At 43.7% G+C, this 25561-nt stretch overlaps 1 protein-coding gene across 1 annotated transcript; it reads left to right on the top strand.

The window, feature by feature from the left end:
• The first annotated feature begins 445 nt into the window (after positions 1 to 445).
• On the top strand, positions 446 to 22028 carry LOC141164083 (E3 ubiquitin/ISG15 ligase TRIM25-like). The gene is made up of 4 exons (XM_073649240.1): positions 446 to 514; positions 18530 to 18668; positions 20416 to 21360; positions 21550 to 22028. Exons 1-4 carry the CDS (start codon positions 446 to 448, stop codon positions 22026 to 22028), a joined length of 1632 nt encoding a protein of 543 aa, XP_073505341.1.
• Positions 22029 to 25561: the final 3533 nt, after the last annotated feature.

Raw genomic sequence — 25561 nt, 5'->3', positions numbered from 1 at the left:
TAGATATGCCTCCCTCTTTCCATTTCATAAACATTTCATAAAGCATTGTTTTTTGCTTTGTTTTTTTTTTTTTTACGGTGTTCACTAAAGGGGTTAACTAGTAGGACAGTTTCATAGGTCAGGTTGTTCCGTGTACTTTTTTTTTTTTTTTTTCATAATAATATTTATTTATGTGTACAGTATATTTTTCCTTTTCTGGATTATTTTTCTTTTTTAATATATTTACAATTTATTTTTTTCACTTTCTGACATTTTCTTTCACTTTTATACTTTGCCCCACTATGGGGCTTTCATTTTTTGCAGGCTGATCGCTTGTATAGCATAGGGATGCAGCAGCATCCTTATGCTATGCAGGCTGTCAGCTCTGCACTGGCACAAGTTAGATAGATCGTGCACTGCACACAATCTATCTAACTTCCTGATGCTTGGTGACCCGAATGTCATCATGACGATATCGGGTCAGCATGTAAATGATCGGGACCCCACGCACAAAGTGCGGGGTCTACGATCCAAAGTAAGATGGGCTCTCTTCTGCCTGCTCCCACAATGCCGCGATCAACTTCGCAACATTTCGGGCATTAATGTGCCGGGAGCGGTGCGGGACCCGCTCCTGGCACATAGTACCAGGTGTCAGCTGTTAGAATTAGCTGACACCCGGCGGCGATCGCACCAGCACAGACTTTGAGCGGGCGCGATCGCCAAGGCATAATAATATGTACCTGGTCATTAAGGCCCAGGTACGTAATATTACGCCCTACGTCAGAAAGGAGTTAAAATGCATCTTCTAGTGATACTTTGTTGTACTCTATTTTTACCATGGATATCTGATTAGATTTGCATTAAAAAAATCTTAATGGGGTATTCCGATCTCCAAGATCCAATCCCAGTATGTAGTAGGTGTAATAATATTAACAAATACCTCCAGTTAGAAATATAGTATAGTTCTTCTGATTAGCTATGTCGCTTACCCCATATGCAAGTTGTTCCTGTAGCCTAGGTATCCATCGTTACGACCACTAACTGTCACTATATGAGTGGTCGTAACCATGGATATCTAAGCTACTTCTCTCACCCAGATGTCAACTTTCTGCTGTCCAGAATCCCAGAGTGTCAATCGGCCATATCCTCCTTCTTCTCAACTTGCTTCCTAAAGCTCAATGTGGACAAAACTAAATTAATCATCTTTCCTCCATCTCACCTAACCCCTCTACCTGATCTAGCTATCATAATAAATTATATCATGCTTTCCCTTGTACCAGAAGTTCGCTACCTTGGAGTTAGTGTTGAGCCACCCCCGTAGTGTTCGAGTTCGGTTCGGTTCGTCGAACACCCGTGTGTTCGCCGAACTGTTCGTCGAACTGTTCGTCGAACACCTTCGAACACCGTTAAAACCAATGGCAGGCAAACAAAAACACATGGAAACACATAGAAAACACCTTCAAAGGTGTCCAAAAGCTGACAAACTGCTCAGAAGACACAACTAACACATGGAAAAGTGACAAGTACATATAGTCATGCGAAAAGAAAAGAGGTGGAGGAGTAAAAGGAGGGGGAGACACAGATATAGGCATGTCATGCCCTTCTAAAATCCAAAAAGTGAGAAGACGACACGTTCAGTCTGCTCCTGCCCGTGCCACCTCCGTGTCGCCGGGTTTGTGCCAGAGCCGCGGTGAACCCTGACGGCCAGCCCCCCTCTCCCAATACTGGTGCCTGTCCGCTGGTGGGTCGAGCGAGCCCCCCTGTGGTGGAGGCAGCTCTAAGCTTTTTAATTTAAATTGTCTCTCTAATTTGAATGAATACACTTTAAATCCATTTACAAGGATCTATTGGAGGGCAAGTCTCATGCCAGCAGCCGCGTAATTCCAGCTCCAGTAGCGTCCACTAAAGCTGCTGCAGTTAAAAAGCTTTTATAAGGATCGAGCTCGGCTGTCCACCGCAAGGCATCCTACTGCCAGTCCCAGCCCCTATGCCTTGGGGTGCCTCCTGATGCTCTTCACTGAGTATCCCGTGGTCCCGAAGCATTTCCTTTGAAAAAATTAAGTGTCCAAACTACAGGTGGTGTAGCTTGCTTAACAGCCGGGATAATCCGCTGACTAGCAGACACTGCTACTAGGCACAAAGTATTTCCTGGGCTAGATGCAGTTAAAAATTTGTAATTAGATACTCTCGTTGGATGCTGAGAAAGCATTCCATAGAGTCTCCTGGCACGCCATATATGATTCTCTTAAAAAGCTTGGGGTAGGGGTCTAGGGGACCCTTTTATAGCCAAAATCACGGCCCTGTATCGCAATACGTCACCTAGGCTGAAGATAAATGGAACTGTAGCACCCTGAGGGCTCGGTTGCTACAGAGGTATTGCACCTCACCCAGAGGTGTGATATCTCACTCTCAGGTAAGGATGTAGTGTGGATCAGGACCCGACACCTGCATGCATTACACCACATTGCCGTGGGGCAGGGCGACCAATATGCCCCTGAGATGGGCACGACAGTCCCTGTCCCTGGCTGGAGTGGGGGGAGGGAACACTGAGGAAGGGGAACCCTGTAGTGCAGGAGCAGGGAGGAAGCAGTTCCTGGGTGCATTGAGAAGGGAGTATAAAAGGTGGGCACCATCTTAGTTCAGTGCAGAGAAGTCTGAGCAGAAGTGGCAGGGAGCAGGGGCTCTGCATGAGCCCTGCTCCGGAGGCGGGCCTAGTAACAGAGGCCCAGGCCTGGAAGAGGGAGAAGGAAGGAACAGGAGCGGAGAAGGCTCCAGGAACGAGGAACGAAGGGATCCCAGGGGTGCGGACGGGCGAGTCGCCACCGCACGCCCGAATCCACCTGTGTGGAGGGGTCAGGCCAAAGGGGGAGACCGGTCCCCGAAACTAGTGGAGGCAGGAAACGACCCTCAGCTAGAAACAGGAGGCTGTGACATTTTATGTGGCGCAGCCCCTCGCTACACCCGCTAGGAAGGCACCACATAGGGTCAGGGAAACTGGCGCCAAGTTTACCAAGAGGAGGCCCGAGGCAGCCGGACAGAAGGGTTGGTAAGAAAGGCCAGACAAAGGACACACAAAGGGGGTCCTGTGAAGCGCTCCAAAGTTATCTGGGAGTTGTCTGAGCCCCTCACCTGGTGAGCACAGTACGACGTGGGCAGCCGTTACCTGCAGACGTGGTCTGGATAATAAGAACTGTGAGTAAAGGCCCTGGACTGCATCACTGACTCCGTGTTGTTACTGCTGCTGCCCTGCACCATCACCCCTATCCTCCGCATACACTGCCCTGAGGCTATACTCCTCCCGTGGGGAGTTATGCTACGCTCTGCTGCACCCACAACACCAGCCTCAGCGGTCTGCCCTGGAGCGGCGGTTCACTCTGACCGCAATCCACGGGTGGCGTAGTCGGACATTTAAACATCAAAACCACAAAAATAGTTCCGCCACTGGTTTGACCGCCCTGAGCCACAGAATCGGGTCGCCGCCACGGAGACTACAACCACCAGCATCCACCAAAAAGGGTCCGGCTCCGGGTGTCCCAAGGCCCAGGGGGCGCGTCAGAACATTTTCATCACCTTTCACAATCACCAATGGGACAAGGCAGGGATGTTCTCTGTTCCCTCTCTTATACATCCTAGTGACGGAGCACCTGCTCTCATCAATTCGCCATAACCCCAATATTAGGTGGATTGAGGTGGGAGGCACCGAGTACAAGTGCTCTCTATTTGCTGATGATGTCCTAGTATATATCACTCAATCACATATATCCATCCATGCTGTTATGGCTGAAATAGATCACTTTGTTACATGGTCAAATTTTAAAATCAATGCAGCGAAGTCTGAGGCCCTCGATGTCTCCCTCCCCAAATCCATATAGGATTCCATCCAGTCCAACTTTCCCTTTGCCTGGCCCTCACAGGGTATCAAATACTTAGGAATTCCTATTCATAGAGACCTCTCCCATCTATGTTATCTTAATTTTGGGCCCTTTATTGAACAACTCCATACAGACCACGGTTGGCAAGTTAGAACTGTAAGATTCACTACGTGAACCACTTGTGTTTTGTGGAAAAGCACATGTACACTGTGTTCCAAATTATTATGCAAAAAGTGTTTAGGAGTGATAAGGGAAGAATTTGTTTGTTTGTCAGTTAAACTCATTGATGGTGATGTGTGTCAGGGCTCTTTATATCACTGTAAGCAATTGCAGACACCTGTGCTAATTAGTTTGGCAGGTGTGTCCAATGAAAGGCAAGACTACTTAAGAAGGCTGTCTCACATTATTAAGCAGCCTACATTTTCTGCCAAAATGGGAAAGAAAAAGGATGTGTCGACTGCTGAGAAGCAACAAATTGTGGAGTGTTTAGGTCAAGGCATGACTACAATCAACATTGTGCGATGATCAGGATGAAGTGTCTTGGCAATCAAGAAGTATGTAGCTGATTCACAGTACACACGTGTGCGTGCTGATAAGGGCAAATTGAGGACTCTTTCCTACAGGCAATTACGTCAGGTTGAAAGAGCAGCGGCAAAAAAGCCTTGTCATAGCAGCAGACAAGTTTTTGAAGCTGCTGGTGCCTCCAACGTCCCCCGAACAACAAGATGCAGGGTCCTTCAGAGGTTTGCAGCTGTGCATACGCCATCCTGTCGACCTCCTCTATCCACTTCACACAAGCAGAAACGGCTCCAGTGGGCCAAACATTACATGAAGACTGATTTCAAAACTGTTTTGTTTACGGATGAGTGCCGTGCAGCGCTCGATGGTCCAGATGGATGGAGTGGAGGATGGCTGGTTGATGGACACCCCACGCAAACACGGCTACAGCGCCAACAAGGAGGAGGTGGAGTAATGTTTTGGGCTGGAATCATGGGGAGAGAGATTGTCGGTCCCTTTAGGATCCCTGAAGGCGCTAAAGATGAACTCCATAATGTATGTGGATTTTCTCAAACAGCACTTCCTGCCATGGTTCAAGAAGAAGAACCGTGTATTTCACAGCAAGATCATTTTTTTGCATGATAATGCACCATCTCATGCTGCACATAAAACATCTGCATCTCTGGCTGATATGGGCATAAAAGGGGACAAACTTATGGTGTGACCCCCATGCTCCCCTGACCTCTACCCCATTCAGAACCTTTGGAGCATCATTAAAAGGAGTGTCTATGATGGCGGGAGGCAGTTCACATCTAAGCAACAGCTCTGGGAGGGTATTCTGTCCTCATGCAAAACAATTGAAGCAGAAACCATCCAAAACCTGACAAATTCAATGGACGAGAGAGTTCAGAAGCTCCTTTCGAACAAGGGGTCCTATGTGAAAATGTAACATCACCTAGAATAAAGTTTTGAGTTGAAAACTGTTTGATTTCAGTTTCTAACAACCTGCTAATGCTTATAATTTCAAAAATGACCATTTTTTTGGTCTTTATTAAAATGAAAAGGTTGATCGAAAAGTTTGGGGGATCTAAGAGTGTGGCAACCCAGTACTCATGATTACTTCGAATTCTGACAATATGAGGGTCATGCTGCAGGTAGTGCAGCAAGAAGGCACTTATGTGTCTTGCGCATCTCGGAGCCCCAAAATTATTTTCCGGGCTAGATGCAGCTAAATATTATTATTAATTTTAAATCTGGTGAAGCTTTAGTATAGATGGCCTAATAGGATCAGTGCTGCACACTGCTACAAAGCCCAAATTATTTTCCAGTCAAGATACAGATAAACATGATTAGTAATTTTAAATCTGGTGGAGCTTATTATAGATGGCCTAATAGAATCAGTGCTGCACACTGCTACAAAGCCCAAATTATTTTCCAGCCAAGATACAGATAAACATGATTAGTAATTTGAAAGCTTAAAACGGTTGGTAGGGTGATTTTAACCAATCATCAAGCTTTTACTCTCCCCAGGATGACACAGGGGTAGAAAAGTCGTTTCGGATCCATGATTTGTTCATCTTTATGAACGTGAGTCTGTCTACATTATCAGTGGAGAGCCGCGTGCACTTATCTGTCAGCACACCACCAGCAGCGCTGAACACACGTTCAGACAGAACGCTGGCTGCGGGGCATGACAAGATCTCCAAGGCGTAAGTGGCTAGCTCCGGCCATTTATCCAGATTGGAAGCCCAAAAAGAGCAAGGGTCCAGTGACACAGTCATGGCTTCAATGTTTACTTGGAGATACTCCTGTACCATCGTCTCTAGGCGTTGACTATGTGTCAGACTTCTTGTCTCCTGTGGCCTTGCAAAGGATGGGCTAAAAAAGTGGTGAAATGATTCCGCAAAATTGATGTTACCAGCAGATACTGTGGTTCTGTTACGGTTTGAGTGCTGAACACTTGACGGTCCCACAGTTGGCAAGTTGGAACTGTGAGATTCACTACGTGCACCACTGGTATTTTGTGGAAAAGCACATGTAAGATTCTGCAACAGTCTCTGCTGATACTCCTGCATGCGTGCACACCTTTCTATGGCAGGAATAATTTCTGCAAATTTACTTTTGTACCGGGGATCTAACAGTGTGGCAACCCAGTAGTCAGGATTATTTCTAATTCTCACAATTCGAGGGTCATGTTGCAGGTAGTGCAGCAAGAAGGCACTCATGTGTGTTGCGCATCCAGGAGCACCAAGTCCCTGTTGTGTTGGTGGCGAGGTAACAATCATGCTTCCTTCCTCTGTCCTCTCCCCCCAACCTCGCACAACAGAAATGTGATCAAGGTCTCCCTCATCTGATGAGTCTTCCATCAGTTCGTCCTCCACTTCTTCCTGGGCTCCTGCACCTTCCTCACTAGTTTGGCTGCTACCATGCGCCCTGGTAAAACCATCTCCCCCACCCTCACATGCCTGCCGCCTTGGTGCTGCCGACCGTCTGGACCTTGCAGATGTTAGCCCTTCCGCATACAACTCCTCCTCCTCTACTTCCTCCACCTCCTCTTGTGCCACCACCTGACTCCGAATTCTGTTTAACATGTGCTCCAGCATGTAAATCACCGGAATAGTCATGCTGATAATGGCATCGTCAGCACTAAACATCTTCGTCGCCATTTCAAAACTGTGCAGAAGGGTGCATAGGTCCCTGATCTGAGACCACTCCTCCAGCGTGATTTGCCCCACCTCTGGATCTCGTTGGCCCAGGCTATACGTCAGAACGTATTGCACCAGGGCTTGTCGGTGCTGCCACAGTCGCTGCAACATGTGCAGAGTTGAATTCCACCGGGTAGGCACATCGCATTTTAGCCGGTGAAGTGGCAGGCCCAATGACTTCTGTAGAGATGTAAGTCGCTGAGCTGCGGGATGCGAACGGCGGAAGTGAGCACACAGCGACCGTGCCCTCTGCAGAAGGCCATCTAGTCTGGGATAGTGGGCTAAAAATTGCTGGACAACCAGGTTCAACACGTGAGCCATACAAGGCACGTGTGTGACATTGCCCCGGCGAAGGGCCGCACCCAGGTTTGCAGCATTGTCGCACACGGCCTTCCCTGGTTTCAGGTCCAGTGGAGACAACCATTCATGAAATTGGTTCTCCAGAGCTGACCACAACTCCTCAGCTGTGTGACTCACATTTCCCAGACATTTCAATGTAAAAACCGCCTGATGACGTTGAGCCCTACTGCCAGCATAGTAAGGAGGTGTGCAGGATCCCTTCTGCGCAGTTAGAAAGCTTGTGGCATGACCAGACAGGCTTTGGGTGCAGGTGGAAGACCGAGAGGAGGTTGAGGAGGCAGAAGCAGTGGAGGAACTTTGACATAAAGAGGATTGACGCACAACTCGTGGGGACGGCAAGACTTGGACAGCAGCCCCTTGTCCTGCTGTCACCATAGTTACCCAGTGCCCAGTCAGCGACATGTAACGCCCCTGTCCATGCCTACTCGTCCAAGTGTCTGTGGTGAAATGCACCCTGTCACACACAGAGTTTCTCAAAGAAGCGGTGATGTTGTGTGCGACATGCTGGTGGAGCGCAGGCACACCTTTCTTTGAGAAGTAGTGCCGACTGGGCATCTGGTACTGGGGCACTGCGACGGACATAAGGTCTCGAAAATCCTCTGTGTCCACCAGGCGGAAAAGCAGCATTTCTGTAGCCAAGAGCTTGCAGATGGTGAAATTCAACCTCTTAGCTTTCTCATGGCTAGGAGGAAATGGTCTTTTACTTGTCCACATTTGAGGGACCGAGGGCTGGCTATTGTGCTTAGACGGGGTTGATAAGGGTGTCCCCGGCAAACTGCCGGTCTGTGAGGAAGATGCAGGCGGACATGTTAGGTTGCCTTGATCCAAAGGTGGTGCTATCGATGTCGGACAGCGCTCAACACCAGCTGGTGTTACCACCTCCAAAGAAAATGATGACCTGCCAATCACGCTGGCTGTTGCGGGTAAAGAGGTGGCAGGTCTGCGCCCCAAAACAGGTGTGACTGCTCTCCCCCCAGTCACAGAGGATGAAGAGGCCGCGGATGCACAAGATATGGCAGATGGTGGTTGGCCCGGCCGGCTAGGCCGCATTGTAGCACACTGAGCTTCCCACTGCAACTTATGCTTCATGTCCATGTGCCGGTTCATGCATGAAATACTCAAACTATGTATTTTTTGGCCTCTACTTAGCTTTTGCTGACAAATGTTACAGATAACACGAGTTGGGTCATCTTTATCGATCTGAAAAAATGCCCAGGCTATGCAAGGCTTAGCACCCATGCGACCTGAAGAGCCACCACGACTTGTGGTGAGAGGCAGAGTTGTGTTTGAGGATGCAGTTGTTGACGTGCTTCCAGTACTACGTCTCTGTCCAGGAAGGCGCAACCTGACCTCGTCGTCACTAGCATCTTCCTCCACCTCCTCTGCTGACCTCATCTCTTGGCTGACTGTGGGTTGACAGTAAGTGGGAACTCCAACCTCATCATCATCACCCTGTGCGTTATCACACCCGTCGTCCTCAGAGCCAACCTGTTCCTGCCCTGACAAAAAACTAAAGTTGTCGCTCCAATCAGGTATTTGAGTCTTATCATCGTCTTCCTCATTGTCTCCACCAACAGGAGTTACAGTTTGGGAATGAGGGTCTACATTATGGTCAGAACCTTCTGCGTCTGGTCCTGGATCCGACTCATAAAGATTCTGGGCATCAGTGCAGATCATTTCCTCGTCTGGATTCACAGAAGCGCTGGAGTCGACCTCTGATTCCCAGGCTATAGTATGAGTAAACAGCTCTGCAGACTCAACCATCTGTTCTACCTCATACTCAGACGGGCAGCTGGAGATTTGGGAGCTGTGAGGAAGCAAGTGCGATTGGGGTGACACCTTTGAGGACTGGAGTATTTGTGATGTTGAAGTTGATGTGGAGGAGAGCCCACTTAAAGGAGCACTTGATATCCGTTGAAGCACCTGCTGTTTTTGTGCCTCATCTGGAATTTGTAGCGATTGGCGTGGCCATAAGAAAGGGATCTTATCACATTGTCCGCTAAAAGAAGTAGACATTTTAGTTTGGCTGGAAGATGGTCTTTCTTCTGCAGATGTTACTGTTGCTTTAACACCTACCCCACGGACACAACCTTTTTTCCCCTTCCCAACACGCCTATTCCCCTTTCCACCAGCAGCAGGCCTTTTTCCACTCATTTTGGTGGTTAACTAATTCACAACTCTGGAGTTGTTTGCACAAAAAAACAATGGATGGGAACCGAGCAGAGCTGAGTGGCCAAACTGTGGTATTAGGCCAAAACTATTGGCTGGGTTAGATGCAGAAAAAAATTATATTCAATTTGCAACCTGATGGAGGTCAGTATAGATGGGCTAATAGAACAAGTCCCACACACAGCTAGAAGCCCAAATATTTTTTCAGAGGTAGATGCAGAAAAATTTTTTATTCAGTTTGCAACCTGATGGAGGTCTGTATAGATGGATTAATAGAACAAGTCCCACAGACAGCTACAAGCCCAATATTTTTTCAGAGGTAGATGCAGAAAAAAAATATATTCAGTTTGCAACCTGATGGAGGTCAGTATAGATGGACTAATAGAGAAAGTCCCACACACTGCTAGAAGGCCAAATATTTTTTCAGAGCTAGATGCAGACAAAAAATTATTTTGAATTTGCAACCTGATGGAGGTCAGTATAGGTGGACTAATAGAACAAGTCCCACACACTGCTAGAAGGCCAAATATTTTTTCAGAGCTAGATGCAGATAAAAATTATATTCAATTTGCAACCTGATGGAGGTCAGTATAGATGGACTAATAGAACAAGTCCCACACACAGCTAGAAGCCCAAATATTTTTTCAGAGGTACTGTAGATGCAGATAAAAATTATTTTTAATTTGCAACCTGATGGAGGTCAGTATAGATGGACTAATACAACAAGTCCCATACACAGCTAGAAGCCCAATATTTTTTCAGAGGTAGATGCAGAAAAAAATATATTCAGTTTGCAACCTGATGGAGGTCAGTATAGATGGAGTAATAGAACAAGTCCCACACACAGCTAGAAGCCCAAATATTTTTTCAGAGGTAGATACAGATAAAAATTATTTTTAATTTGCAACCTGATGGAGGTCAGTATAGATGGACTAATAGAGAAAGTCCCACACACTGCTAGAAGGCCAAATATTTTTTCAGAGCTAGATGCAGATAAAAATTATATTCAATTTGCAATCTGATGGAGGTCAGTATAGATGGACTAATAGAGAAAGTCCCACACACTGCTAGAAGGCCAAATATTTTTTCAGAGCTAGATGCAGATAAAAATTATATTCAATTTGCAACCTGATGGAGGTCAGTATAGATGGACTAATACAACAAGTCCCACACACAGCTAGAAGCCCAATATTTTTTCAGAGGTAGATGCAGAAAAAAATATATTCAGTTTGCAACCTGATGGAGGTCTGTATAGATGGATTAATAGAACAAGTCCCACACACAGCTAGAAGCCCAATATTTTTTCAGAGGTAGATGCAGAAAAAAATATATTCAGTTTGCAACCTGATGGAGGTCAGTATAGATGGACTAATACAACAAGTCCCACACACAGCTAGAAGCCCAATATTTTTTCAGAGCTAGATGCAGATAAAAATTATATTCAATTTGCAACCTGATGGAGGTCAGTATAGATGGACTAATAGAACAAGTCCCACACACAGCTAGAAGCCCAAATATTTTTTCAGAGGTACTGTAGATGCAGATAAAAATTATTTTTAATTTGCAACCTGATGGAGGTCAGTATAGATGGACTAATACAACAAGTCCCACACACAGCTAGAAGCCCAATATTTTTTCAGAGGTAGATGCAGAAAAAAATATATTCAGTTTGCAACCTGATGGAGGTCTGTATAGATGGATTAATAGAACAAGTCCCACACACAGCTAGAAGCCCAATATTTTTTCAGAGGTAGATGCAGAAAAAAATATATTCAGTTTGCAACCTGATGGATGTCAGTATAGATGGACTAATAGAGAAAGTCCCACACACTGCTAGAAGGCCAAATATTTTTTCAGAGCTAGATGCAGATAAAAATTATATTCAATTTGCAACCTGATGGAGGTCAGTATAGATGGACTAATAGAGAAAGTCCCACACACTGCTAGAAGGCCAAATATTTTTTCAGAGCTAGATGCAGATAAAAATTATATTCAATTTGCAACCTGATGGAGGTCAGTATAGATGGACTAATACAACAAGTCCCACACACAGCTAGAAGCCCAATATTTTTTCAGAGGTAGATGCAGAAAAAAATATATTCAGTTTGCAACCTGATGGAGGTCTGTATAGATGGATTAATAGAACAAGTCCCACACACAGCTAGAAGCCCAATATTTTTTCAGAGGTAGATGCAGAAAAAAATATATTCAGTTTGCAACCTGATGGAGGTCAGTATAGATGGACTAATACAACAAGTCCCACACACAGCTAGAAGCCCAATATTTTTTCAGAGCTAGATGCAGATAAAAATTATATTCAATTTGCAACCTGATGGAGGTCAGTATAGATGGACTAATAGAACAAGTCCCACACACAGCTAGAAGCCCAAATATTTTTTCAGAGGTACTGTAGATGCAGATAAAAATTATTTTTAATTTGCAACCTGATGGAGGTCAGTATAGATGGACTAATACAACAAGTCCCACACACAGCTAGAAGCCCAATATTTTTTCAGAGGTAGATGAAGAAAAAAATATATTCAGTTTGCAACCTGATGGAGGTCAGTATAGATGGAGTAATAGAACAAGTCCCACACACAGCTAGAAGCCCAAATATTTTTTCAGAGGTAGATGCAGATAAAAATTATTTTTAATTTGCAACCTGATGGAGGTCAGCATAGATGGACTAATAGAGAAAGTCCCATACACTGCTAGAAGGCCAAATATTTTTTCAGAGCTAGATGCAGATAAAAATTATATTCCATTTGCAACCTGATGGAGGTCAGTATAGATGGACTAATACAACAAGTCCCACATACAGCTAGAAGCCCAAATATTTTTTCAGAGGTACTGTAGATGCAGATAAAAATTATTTTTAATTTGCAACCTGATGGAGGTCAGTATAGATGGACTAATAGAGAAAGTCCCACACACTGCTAGAAGGCCAAATATTTTTTCAGAGCTAGATGCAGAAAAAAATATATTCAGTTTGCAACCTGATGGAGGTCTGTATAGATGGATTAATAGAACAAGTCCCACACACAGCTAGAAGCCCAATATTTTTTCAGAGGTAGATGCAGAAAAAAATATATTCAGTTTGCAACCTGATGGAGGTCAGTATAGATGGACTAATACAACAAGTCCCACACACAGCTAGAAGCCCAATATTTTTTCAGAGGTAGATGCAGAAAAAAATATATTCAGTTTGCAACCTGATGGAGGTCTGTATAGATGGATTAATAGAACAAGTCCCACACACAGCTAGAAGCCCAATATTTTTTCAGAGGTAGATGCAGAAAAAAATATATTCAGTTTGCAACCTGATGGAGGTCAGTATAGATGGACTAATACAACAAGTCCCACACACAGCTAGAAGCCCAATATTTTTTCAGAGCTAGATGCAGAAAAAAATTATATTCAATTTGCAACCTGAGGTCAGTATAGATGGACTAATAGAATGATGCTATGCCCAAAAGATTTTACTTCACTAGGTGCAGTAAAAAAATTGGTATTCTATACACAGGTGGTATATCTTGCAACACAGATAGGCTACTCCACTGACTAACACACTCTGCAATAGGCCAAAAAGGATTAGCTTTGCTAGATTCAGCCAAATGCTGTGAAAAAAACTTGCACAGCACTGGCACAGACCTGCCTGGCAAAAACTGATAGGAACTGATGTAACCTAGTCCTGAAAAGGACTCCAATTACAATTAGTCTTTACTCCCACAATCTATCTATTTAAGAGCACAGACCTGCCTGATAAAAGTCGTAGGAAATGCTGTAACCTAGTCCTTAAAAGGACTGCAATCACAACTATTCCCTACTCCCAAGCTATCTGTAGATTTGTGCGAAAATTGGCTTGAAATTAACAAGGTATAGCGCACACAGCAACAGCGGTACCGTCTAACACGCAGCTGCAGCAGTGAGAAAATGGTGGCGACGGGGAAAATGGCTTGGTCTTATAGGGCAAGGACATGTGACATACACTGCCAATGACACATGCCCTTGCTTGTGTGAAAAAAAGCACTTCGCTCCGTGTGTGCGCTGCTGATAGGCTGACAGATTGCACCTCCCCACTGTAAATGCAGGAAAGAGAAAAAAAAAATGGAGATCTTCATTGTTCCTGCAGAGATCCATCCCCTGCCCCTCCCCCCACCCCGCTGTACACTCAAACTGCGTATTAACATTAATTTTCATCATTACTGAGAAAAAATCCAGTTATGATTTTGGTGCACGAACAGTTATCGAACATAACCTCGAACAGCCGAATTTTTCTCAAATTGTTCGTGTTCGCCGAACGGCTTGAACACCGCCCAAAACAGCTCGAATTTGAGATTGGCGAACAGTTCGAGTAGAACAACGCTCATCTCTACTCGGAGTAACCCTCGACTCTGTCTGTCCTTCAAACCACACATCCAAGTGCTTACCATTTCTTGCTGCCTCCAACTCAAAAATATTTCCAGAATCCGTCCTTTCCACAAAACTGAATCTACTAAAATGTTAGTGCATGCCCTCACCATCTTCCGCCTTCACTACTGCAATATCCTCCTCTATGGCCTCCCTGCTAACACTCTCGCACCTCTCCAGTCCGTCCTTAACTCTGCTGCCCGATTAATCTACCTCTTTCCTCGCTACTCCTTCGCTTCTCCCCACTGCAAATCCATTCACTGGCTCTTAATTCCCCCAATGTATCCAGTTTAAACTACTAACTGACCTACAAAGCCGTCCATCTCCTCCATATATCTCCGAACTAATCTCACCATATCTTTCAACATGTAATCTCCGGTCCTCCCAAGACCTCCTTCTCTCCATTTATAGTTATTCATTTCTCACCCAATCGCCTCCAAAACTTCTCCCCCATCATCTGAAATTCTGTGCCCAAACATACTCGATTATCCACCACTTTAATAACTTTCAGACACAACTTGAAAACGCATCTCTTCAAGAAAGCTTACAGACTGCAATGACCAACCTCACCACCTAGTCTACTATCTCCTTCCCCATTATTCTGCAGAATGTAATCCCGCAAGGGCGGGGCCCTCTCCTTTCTGTATCAGTCACTTATTGTTAGTTGGTCTCTATAATCTATATTTGTATTTTGTATGTAAACCCCTTCTCATGCACTGCACCACGGAATCAATTGTGCTCTGAAAAATAAATAATAAAAATAAATTATTTTCATTTTCCATTTTTATGAACACCCCTTTTAATAATGGTTTTTGGGTTTTTCATTCAGTCCCATTGACTCCGATGTATAACGTCCAGCTTCTCGCCCCCACGCATTGCTCCACCTATCTCGGAGCTGACCAGTATTGGTTTAAAAACACCCAACGTAAAAAAAATTTTGCAAAACTACAAATGGCACAGAAATGTAGCAACACTTCGAACAGTTTCATGCCAGAATTCTGGAGAAAACTGATAAATTGGGGCCTATGTATTTTCAGATATCTTTTAATTGTAATTTAAGGGACTTTCTTAAGTTCCCTTTTTAAGTTTTTATTTTATGATTCAATGCAATACTATACTATATAATGTATGATACATTCTAGCAGTGATTTTGGTCAGTGTTTAATCAGTGTTTGCACAGCAAAACTAGTAGAGGCTACACATCACACAAGAGGGAATCTTTCCATTATAGTTTCTCTCTCTGTCAGTTCTGTTCCTGATTTTAGTTCTAAAATACTGTTGCAAAATGCGGATGTGTGAATAAGGCCCAAAGCAGCGTATGGACCACAGTGCACGGACTGACGGCGTATATGAAGCTGTTCGCTCAGGTTTGCACTCGTGATCAGTTTGTGTATTGCAATCTGTACACGGTCTATAAAACACAAAAAGTGCCTAAGTCTGCAGCTAATTATTATTAGTTAATCAGTTTGTTGAGGCTTTCCGTGCTGCACCGGATCCTGTCATACAGATTTGGTGGTTTTATCATAAGCTGCTGTGAACAATATATAAATATGAGATGATCAATGGGATTGATAACTGATATGATGTACATGAAATAATAACCTTTAGGCCACAGCCCCATTATCAGTATTCGGTCAGTATTTTCTCTCAGGAGTGGGAGTCAAAACAAGAAATGAGTGATAAATGCAGAATTGGTGACTTGTTTCTATTAGACCTTTTCTCTGATTGTTCCTCACCTGGTTTTGGATCCCACTCCAGAGAAAAAATACCGACCGAATACTGACCAAATACTGTTAGTGGGGCCGTGGCCTTAATATAAATCTCATGACATCTGTATGTCATTCTGTCCTGTGAATAATGGCGGAGAATCATCTGTCAAACGAGATCTATGCATTAAAAAGAGGAATCTCAGGCCTTACTGCTGAGAAATACATGAAAGGCCTAAATCTTCAAGCATATCCAATTCATTAGAGTCTCTCGTCACACATATATTTTGTCACTACCCATTTAGGGACCTCGACCAGATATTCAACATCTCCTCTCCATGTTCCTGCAGTTTCTCCAGTGTCAACACGGCCTGCAGAAGCACCCTACGAACTAAAGAGAAGCTCAGGAACAGGAAGAGTGTTTTGTCCTCTAGGCTGTGTGCCCACGTAGCGTTTTTCAAGCGTTTTTGATGCGGAATTTCCGCAGCGGAAACGCTTGTAAAACGCTTGGTAATCCGCACCCCATGGTCCCCAATGGGATTCCGCAAGTTCTATGCACATGCTGCGGATTTTTCCACAGCGTTTATGCCGCGTTCAAAAATCCGCAGGATGTCATTTAATTTTGCGTTTCCGCAAGCGGAATTGCCTTTGTCCAATGCATAAAAAACGCAAGGCAATTCCGCATGTGGAAAACGCGTGATAAACGCGCGAAAAATGCGCGATAAACGCGTGCGGAATTCCGCATGCGTTTTTCCGGGAGAGGACTTGCAGAAATGAAGCAGAAATTTTCTGCTTCATAAATGCAACGTGGGCACATAGCCTAACGGCATAATTCGGAAGGGAGCTAATTCTTGGAACCGGTTGTATTTCACTGTTCAAGCTTTCCAGGAACTTAAATATTGGTTTGCCTACTCTAGTCCTATACCATCCTGATGTAAACAGGCCATTTTTTCTTGATGTGGATGCCTCACAAAATTCTTATGGATCAAGAAGTTTTGTCTGCAGATTCTTCTCCAAAAAAATGTTTTCCAGCAGAATGGAATTATTTTATCAGTGACCATAAGTTCCTAGCCATAAAATTAGCTCAAGAAATGTATTTGAAGGGGATAAATTCCCAATGACCAACCATACTGACCATAAATATCTGGAAAATAATTAAACGTCTTCAACTGTGCCTGATGCTGCCGAGTCAGGGGAACATAAGAAATGGGCGAGAGGAGGCACAGGCGCAATCCGAAAGGAGTTAGAGGGGACTCAACACACCCAGCCCAAATTTTGGTATCCTGACAGCCCCGGAGTATGTGAATACTTTTCTTAAACGCAAGGGAGAGTCAACGCTGATAGTAATAAAGTCAATCAGGATCTAATGCTTTAGGCCACATTCACATGTTCAGTATTTGCTCGGTATTTAATGTCGGTAATTGTAAGGCTATGTGCCCACGATGCAGAATTGAAGCAGAAAATTTCCGCATCTTTTCTGCATGTCCTTGCCAGTAAAAACGCATGCGGATTTTAACACGCGTTTTTGAAGCGTTTTTACATGCGGATTTGCCATGCGTTTTTCAAATGCATTGAGTAGGCAAATCCGCATGCGGAAATGCACAAATAATGGACATGCTGCGGATTTTTCCGCACGGAAAATTCCGCAGCATGTGCACGTTCCGCAGCAAAAACGCTTGAAAAACGCATCGTGGGCACACAGCCTAAGCCAAAATCAGAAGAGGAACAATCAGGGGAAAAATATAATAGAAACATGAGCACCTCTTCCGCACGTTTCCCAAACTACTGATTTTGGCTTACAAATACTGGTATAAAATACTGACCAAATACTGAACGTGTGAAAATGACTTTAGGTGTGATTTCTGAGACAGGTGCATTTTTTGGGAAGGGGGGATTAACTTCACGGACATACAGAAATTCTTTCATTTATTTGTGACCACTTTTCTCGCCACCCCACACTCAATAGCGAGTGAGCTTTATGCCTATTCATGACTAGTGAGTCGTCTGTGCCATTTTATTGTCACATTTGCACTATATTGCGTCTTACTCATCGTATCCATTATGATACATTGTGGTTATCTAATTTCTCAATGATTTTATATTTCACGGCTCTAATATTTATTTTATTATTCATTTCTACCTGCACTGATACATTGATTTGGGCTGCTGATTTTTATTTTTTTCTCTTTCACTTTTAAATTGTAACAAACCTTCAGCACAGGACACATTTTTGGACTGTTGATGTGTTTCTTACCCTCACTGATACATTGTAACAAACTCTCATTGTAGCAAAATCTCAAAACAAGATATTTGGGCTGTTATCTTTTATTACCTGCACTGACACACTGTGGCAAACTATGAGGACAGGAGAGAGACTGATTATTTGTTCCTTATCTGCACTGATACACTGTAAAAATTTCACAGCAATTGTAGCTTTTCCAAGTGACCACGGTTCTCTCTGCTCTCATATGTGATCCCTACACTTCATAGCGACTGAGCTTTATGTCCATTCCTAACTAGTGAATCGTCTCTCCCATTTTATTCTGTCACATTTACACTATATTTCGTCGTTACTCATCATGTCCATTATGACACATTGTGGTTATCTAATCCGTGTCTCCTTCTATGTGGTCTTTATGGCTGCCAGTGTCTCTGTTTATACATGCTATATTCATATATTACATATTCCCTGATGTGCTGGACCTTTAGCTCTGGAGTCCTCTATCCCGCACACCTGCCTGTTATTAGGATTCTGCACAGGTAATATGTGGTGCGGGAAGGACTCCATTCTGCCTTTTGGATGCTGTATTCTCCTTTTCTTCCATTTCAGGTTTTACCTATTAAGAAGTCTTTGTTAGCTATAAAACACAGCTCTACCTACAATGTGATACCTCTGGATGAAGTGTCTCTGTGTGGTGATACCTGTTGGGCTGCTCTGTCCCTTGCCTCCTTGTCTCTAGATACAGATGGTAAATTTGCTTCTTTTTCTTCTGCCTATGAATTGGTGTTATTATTATTTACAGTGTTTCTTTACTCTATTTCTCCATCATACATGGGTTTTCAATCTTGACCAACGTTGCTGTTACCACCACACCTCTAGTAGTTATAATAATTTCTTATTTTCTCACCCATCCCTTTTAGGTCACATGCACACATTGAGTATTTGGTGATGGGTTTTATATATATATATATATATATATATATATATATATATATATATATATATATATATATATATATATATATATATATATATATATATATATATATATATATATAAAAAAAAAAAAAAATTATATTATATACCTCTGTATTTGTTAGCCAAAAGTGGTGCTCACGTTTCTATTATACTTTTTTTTTTTTTTTTTCTGACTGTTGCAGGTCTGATTTTTGGCTTACAAATAATGAGGTAAAATACTGATCAAATAATGAATGTGGCCTTAGGTTAAGTTCAGGTGAGGTCTCAATTTGTGGACCAGTCACATCCACTGTTAGACATGACTGGCCCAATGTGCTTGTCCGTATGGTTTGACTGATGCCTGAGAAGATGTGCTATATATATATATCTCTCTAGATGGTGGCCCGATTCTAATGCATTGGGTATTCTAGAATATGTATGTGGGCGCAATCAGCAGAGCTGTGTTTAAATTTGGTGCCAATATTGCTGATTGGTGGCAGCCACCAATCAGTGAATCCTATTTCTGAGGACCAGGCAGCGGATCTGCATGTGCAGGTACTTCTGCTGCGAAGAGCCGGGAGATGGTTGGCTGCTTGCAGCTGAAGTATCCTGATGGCGGCACCGGTCCTCCCTTCACACTTGCCGCTGATCTCTTGACTGTAGCCGCATGGAGGTCAGTGGCGCCACCGGTCGTGGTACTTTGGCTGCATCGCCACTGACCTCTGTGCAGAGCGGTGTTTAAAGTTGGCTGTGACCAATCAGCGTCATATTGGTGTGGGCCTGGGAGCGGTGCTGCTTGTGCGGGTACGTCTGCTGGGAGATGACTGGCTGCTCACAGCAGAAGCATCCCGACCGGCGGCAGCGCCGCTCCCCGGTTCTCCCTTCACACTTACTGTCGGGAGATCAGCGGTCCTAGCCGCTGATCTCCTGACGGTAGCCGCATGGAGGTCGGGGTAGTTCTGCTGCGATCAGCCAGGAGATGACCGGCTGGCGCTTGTCATCTCCCGGCTGCATCGCTGCTGACCTCCGTGCGGCAGATGAGCTGTTAACGGCCGCCATCTTTTTTCTGAAATCCTGCGTCGCTGATTGGTCTGGCCGTGGCCAATCAGCGACGTGGGATTTCCTGGACAGAAAGACAGACAGGCTAAGACAATTATATATAATAATTTTTATCCACGTAGACCTGAGATTTGTGTGGAAAGAATCCTATGTGCTACTTCACAAGGTCAACATGTTATGCTGTACGTTGCGCACATGGACAGAAAAACAAGTTCATGTGAACGTAGCCTTAGGTCTCATTCAAAGATCCTGTGTGTTTTTTGCTTTTTTTTTTCTCCAGACATAACATGTACCTATATGGTGTCTGGTTTATAATTCATGTAATGAGAAAATCAGTGATTTTGTTATTTTTATACCTCAAAAGCTTATAGTAAACCCTTTATGGAACTCAACCTTGTCTTTTGTTATAAACTGAGATCACACTTGCTGTTCTCTGATCTTTATAAACTTGTACCTTCATTTCTTCCTTCTGCCTTCAGCGATGGCGTCTGCAGGTCTTGAAAAGGTGCTGGACTGCTCCATCTGTCTGACCCTGTACACAGATCCGGTAACCCTGAGGTGTGGACACAACTTCTGCCGGGCCTGTATTAATCAGTTCCTGGATACACAGGACTGGCCTGGAGTTTATACCTGTCCTGAATGTAGAGAAGAGTTTCAGGAGCGGCCAGCACTGATGAAGAACATAACTCTGTGTAATGTAGTGGAGAATTTCTGGTCTAATCGTGGTAATGATGCCTCAATCCGCTGCACTTACTGTATTGACTCTTCTGTACCTGCTGTTATATCTTGTCTGCTGTGTGAGGCTTTTCTGTGTGATAATCACCTTAAAGATCACAGCAAGGAAGAACATGTCCTCCCTGATCCCAGCTCTTCTCTGGAGAACAGGAAATGTTCTGTCCATAAGAAGATCCTGGAATATTACTGCACTGAGGATGCTGTTTCCATCTGTGTGTCCTGCCATTTGACCGGAGAACATATGGGCCACCAGGTAGAGATGCTGGATGAGGCTTCGGAGAAGAAGAAGATGATGAACCTGAGCAATGTTCAGCAGAAAGTGATCAGAAAAAGAAAACAGACTGAGGAAAGAGTTCAGAGTCTGGAGGAGCTCGGGAGAAACGTTCAAGAAAAAGTGGCAGTAGAATCCAAGAGAGTCACTACCCTGTTCATAGACATCAGGAGGCGGGTGGACGCCCTGGAGAACAGGGTCTTGCTTGACATCAGTAGGTTAGAAGAGAAGGTGTCGCTGTCACATGTCTTTCAGAAGCTGGAAATAAAGAAGGACCAGCTGTCCAGGAAGATGAGGCACATTGAGGAGCGGTGTAACATGACTGATCCACTGACTGTCTTACAGAAACCGGACACCAGTGACTTTCGTGACTCTGACGAGGATGGTTGTGATGAGGCCACAGGAGGACATGATGGTGGTGATGAAGCCACAGGAGGACATGATGAGGACATGAGTGGACAGGATGATGTAGGTGATTGGGATGCAGAGCTGATCTCGCAATCATTATCTGATATAATAAGAGCTGTAAATGTGACCTTCTATGTGCAGGATCCTGCGGACATATTACTAGATGTAAACACTGCTCATAATAATCTCCATATATCAGACGACCTGACAACTGCGACTTGGACACTAATGTACCAGTATCGTCCAGAAACAGCAGAGAGATTCCAGTATAATCAGGTGATGAGCGGGACGGGATTCTACTCAGGACGACATTACTGGGATGTGGAGATCAGTGGATCGAGGAGGTGGAGGTTGGGGATGTGTTACCCCAGTATAGACAGGAGCGGGATTCACTCACTTATTGGATATAACAACAAGTCCTGGCGTTTGTGTGGCAATCTTCTGTTAAGTACTCAGTATTCGTTAAAACATGATGGTACTGAGATCCTGTTGCGTCACCAGATTTCCAGTAATAGAGTCAGGATATATCTGGATTATGATGCCGGGCTGCTGTCCTTTTATGAGCTATGTAAACCCATCAGGCTATTGCACACCTTCACTGCCGAATTCACCGAGCCCCTTCATGCTGTATTATGTTTATATGAAGGTTCTATAAGGATAACAGGGAGCAGCAGATGAAAGACACAACCATCATAGAAGAATAATCGGGGTCTTAAATCTGCACTATATGAATCTAAGAAGTCACCTGAGGTTCTAATACAGAGGCTAAATTACAGTAACCTTTTATGTCCTCTGGATAAGGCCAAGTCTATTTTTTAATGTCTTGCTCCCCAGTACCTCCCTTTTAATATCATTATGTTGGTAAACTATCATAGTTCTTTCTGGTGTCTTTGCAGCAGAAATTGCCCCAAGATAGAACATGCTGCAGTGTAAAGCAACACACGAACAACTCGGGTGTGACCCTGAGGGGCATTTCCTTTTCTACTGATATCTAATGGCACCAGAAGTTTGGCAAATGATATCTACTCCATTTTTAATATAGAAATATGACAAATTCAATGTACTTTTTCTGTTCATAATTGGGCCTGGCTAGCTGATGGGTAAGTTTAAATTTGCGATCACATGGTACAGGGGGGGAGGAATAAACGCAATGTGTGAAAGCAGCTTTAGACAGAAGGGTATATAAATACATGGGGGGGGGGGGGGGGGATATCTATGAAAAGTGGAGTAGTTTTCCATAATGACCAATCAAATTCCACCTCTCATTTCTCAGACCTTGTGAAATGTCACAGCTTATCTGATTGGCTACTATGGGCAACTGCTTCACTTTTTGTTTTTAGCTTGGGTTTTTTTTTTTGTTTTGTTTTTTTCCATTTTAATACATAAAGGATTTATAAATCCTTTATTAGTAAAAGTCCTAAGACATATTATACTGTACTAACAATCATGTATAAATGCTGTGACAACCAGATATTTCTCGTACAGACTCCTTACACCTGCAATTCTTAGGCTGCATGCCCACTATGCGTTTTTGCCATGGAATTTCACCAGCAAAAAATGCTTGGTAATACGTGCCCTATGGTCCCCAATGATCCGCGTGTGCTGTGCACATGCTGCGGATTATCAATGCAGAAAAATACACAGCAATGTCCATTAATTTTGCAGACACTCAGCGTAATTGAAGCCATTGAATCGCTTAATATCCGCATGACTACATGCGGATATTAAGCGATTCAATGTGCAGATAGTTCCTGGGTCTGGAGAAGAGGACTCTCATCCAGACCCGGGTACCATAGAACCTGTTAAAATCAAAAAAAAAAATAAAGATTGTACTTGCCTCTGATGGCTCCTGGTCTTCTCTCTGGTGTGTTGGGTGGCTCGCGATGGACTAAAAGGACCTTCCATGACGTCTGCGGTCACATGACTAAATGACGTCATGGCTGGTCCTTTCACACCACCGCAGACTGTACAAGAGACTAGATGCAGCGGTGAAAAGACCAGTGGCCATCATAAGGTAAGTATAATCTTTATTTTTTTTTACCATTCTCATTCATTTTTTTTTTTTTTTTTTTTTTTTTTACACTGCATGGATTGGTCTTCAGTGTGATTTTTGCAATCTGTGGCATGACAATTTCTATTGCAGGAATTATGTGCTTTATTTACAAACTTTTTTTCATATAGATTTTAATGAGGTGTGGAAACTATGCAGATAAAAAATCAGAAATGTCTTTTTATAGCAATTCAGCTGTGGAAATCCATCTGCACATGACTTTACCAACTAGGTTTTATCTCAACTGTTACTGAGCAAAAAGAAAATTTCCAATAGAAAGTAGATGTATATAATAAAAGACAGTAAGCATAGCGGCAAAAAAACACAAGTCACTGAAATTAGGTGTCGAAACACTGCTGGAAATCTGCAGCATCACAAACGCACCAAATCCGCAGCGGGGGAACTTTGCCTTACGGGCCTCAGTGCCATGTGATATGACGTTGGTGGTCCTACTAGTCAGAGAAGTGCATGGGGATTTTCATGTTGGATACGAATCAACGGAAGCGTGTGAACCTAATTATGCTGGTGATTTTATTAAAGAGGTTGTGCTTGACAACTGCTCTGCCTCATAAAAAAAAAAAAAAAAAAATTCCACCAATGTCAGAGGTACGTCTCTGGTAGTCATGTGTCATTACTATGTCACTAGTCCGGCAGAGACGCAGCGCCAACATTACTGGCAAAGCATATATATTTGATGTTGGGCTCTTTAGCAGCAGTAGTGGACAACGCCTTTTTATAGTGGATTAGACTGCTTATGTTTCTTATTGTAATTATACATGCTGAATTTCTTAAATTTTTATATTAAAGACAATATAATCACATTTTTGTGTTTGTATTTATACCTGATTAGATGGTTTTAAGTCTTTCCATACTTTGTTGTACCCTATGAATAGGGAAGTGTGATGCCAAAAAAGGCATCAAAGGTCTTTTTATATCAAAAGATTCTTTACAAAGGGAGGACAAAACAAAGAGGTCCCACTATCGGTATTTCGTCAGTTCCCCCCCCACCTGAGTGGGAGCCAAAACTGGGAGTAGGTGATAAATGCAGAATTGCTGCACTTGTTTCTATTCTACCTTTTCTCTGTTCCTCAACAGGTTTTGGCTCCCACTCCTGAGAAAAAAAAATACTGATCGTGGGGCCATGACCTAAAAAAGAGAAATCTCAGGCCTTACAGCAGAGAACTATATGAAAGGATTAAATCTTGAAACCTCTCTGTGTAATCAGACACTTGTCACTGCCCCTTTTATAGACGTTTACCAGATATTCAGTGTCTCACCTTTCCACATTTCTGCGCTGTCCTTAGTGTCATCACTGTATGTAGAGGCACCAGGGAGCTGAGTGAAGCACAGGAAGAGCTTCACTCGACTCTCAGGTGACTCTGCAGGCAGTATAAGCCTATGTTCCCACATCATGGGTTTGTTTTTTTTAACACCTTTTTTAAAGCCCATGATGTACTAATACGCATCTGTGCCTTGGGACTTAAGAGCCTGACCCATATTAGTACGTGATCGCGTGCACACAGGCTGTGCAGGCGCCATTGCTGCCGGGTGTCAGCTATGTGCAGAGAGCAGTCCCGCACCGCTCCCGGCACATTAACCCCTGCAATCAAAGTCAATCGCAGCATTGCGGTGGCTAAGGGGAGGTGATCGCGATACTCGCCTCCTATTCCGGCCTCCAGCGCTGTATGCCGCGGCTTCCCGGGTGTTGCCATGAAGACCCGATGTCGTCATGACAACATCCGGGTCACCAGACAGCAGGAAGATTTTTTTTTTTTTTTTTTTTTGCGCAGTACATGACCAAACAATCTTCTCACTGTGCAGCGCTGACTGCCTAAAAAACACAGGCCTATGCTATGCAGGTGATCAGACTAAAAAAAAGCGAAAAGTCCCAGAGTGGGACAAAGTGGGGGAAAAAAAAAAACTCTGTGAAAATGAAAAATAATCCACCAAAAATATAATGTACACATCAACAAATATTTTTATTGTTTATGAAAAAAACAAACAATAGTACACATTTGGTATAGCCGCGTAAGTAACGACCTGACCTATAAAACTGTCCCACTAGTTAACCCCTTCATTGAACACTGTAAAAAAAAAACGGAGCAAAAAACAATACTTTATCATCATACCGCCAAACAAAAAATGGAATAACAAGCGATCA

This window comes from Phyllobates terribilis, unplaced genomic scaffold (genome assembly GCF_046119375.1).
Source record: "Phyllobates terribilis strain yellow unplaced genomic scaffold, ASM4611937v1 Scaffold_10__3_contigs__length_209671492, whole genome shotgun sequence".
Taxonomy (NCBI): Eukaryota; Metazoa; Chordata; class Amphibia; order Anura; family Dendrobatidae; genus Phyllobates; species Phyllobates terribilis.
Note: the sequence above shows the minus strand (reverse complement) of the source record. Positions and strands in the feature narration are given on the sequence as shown.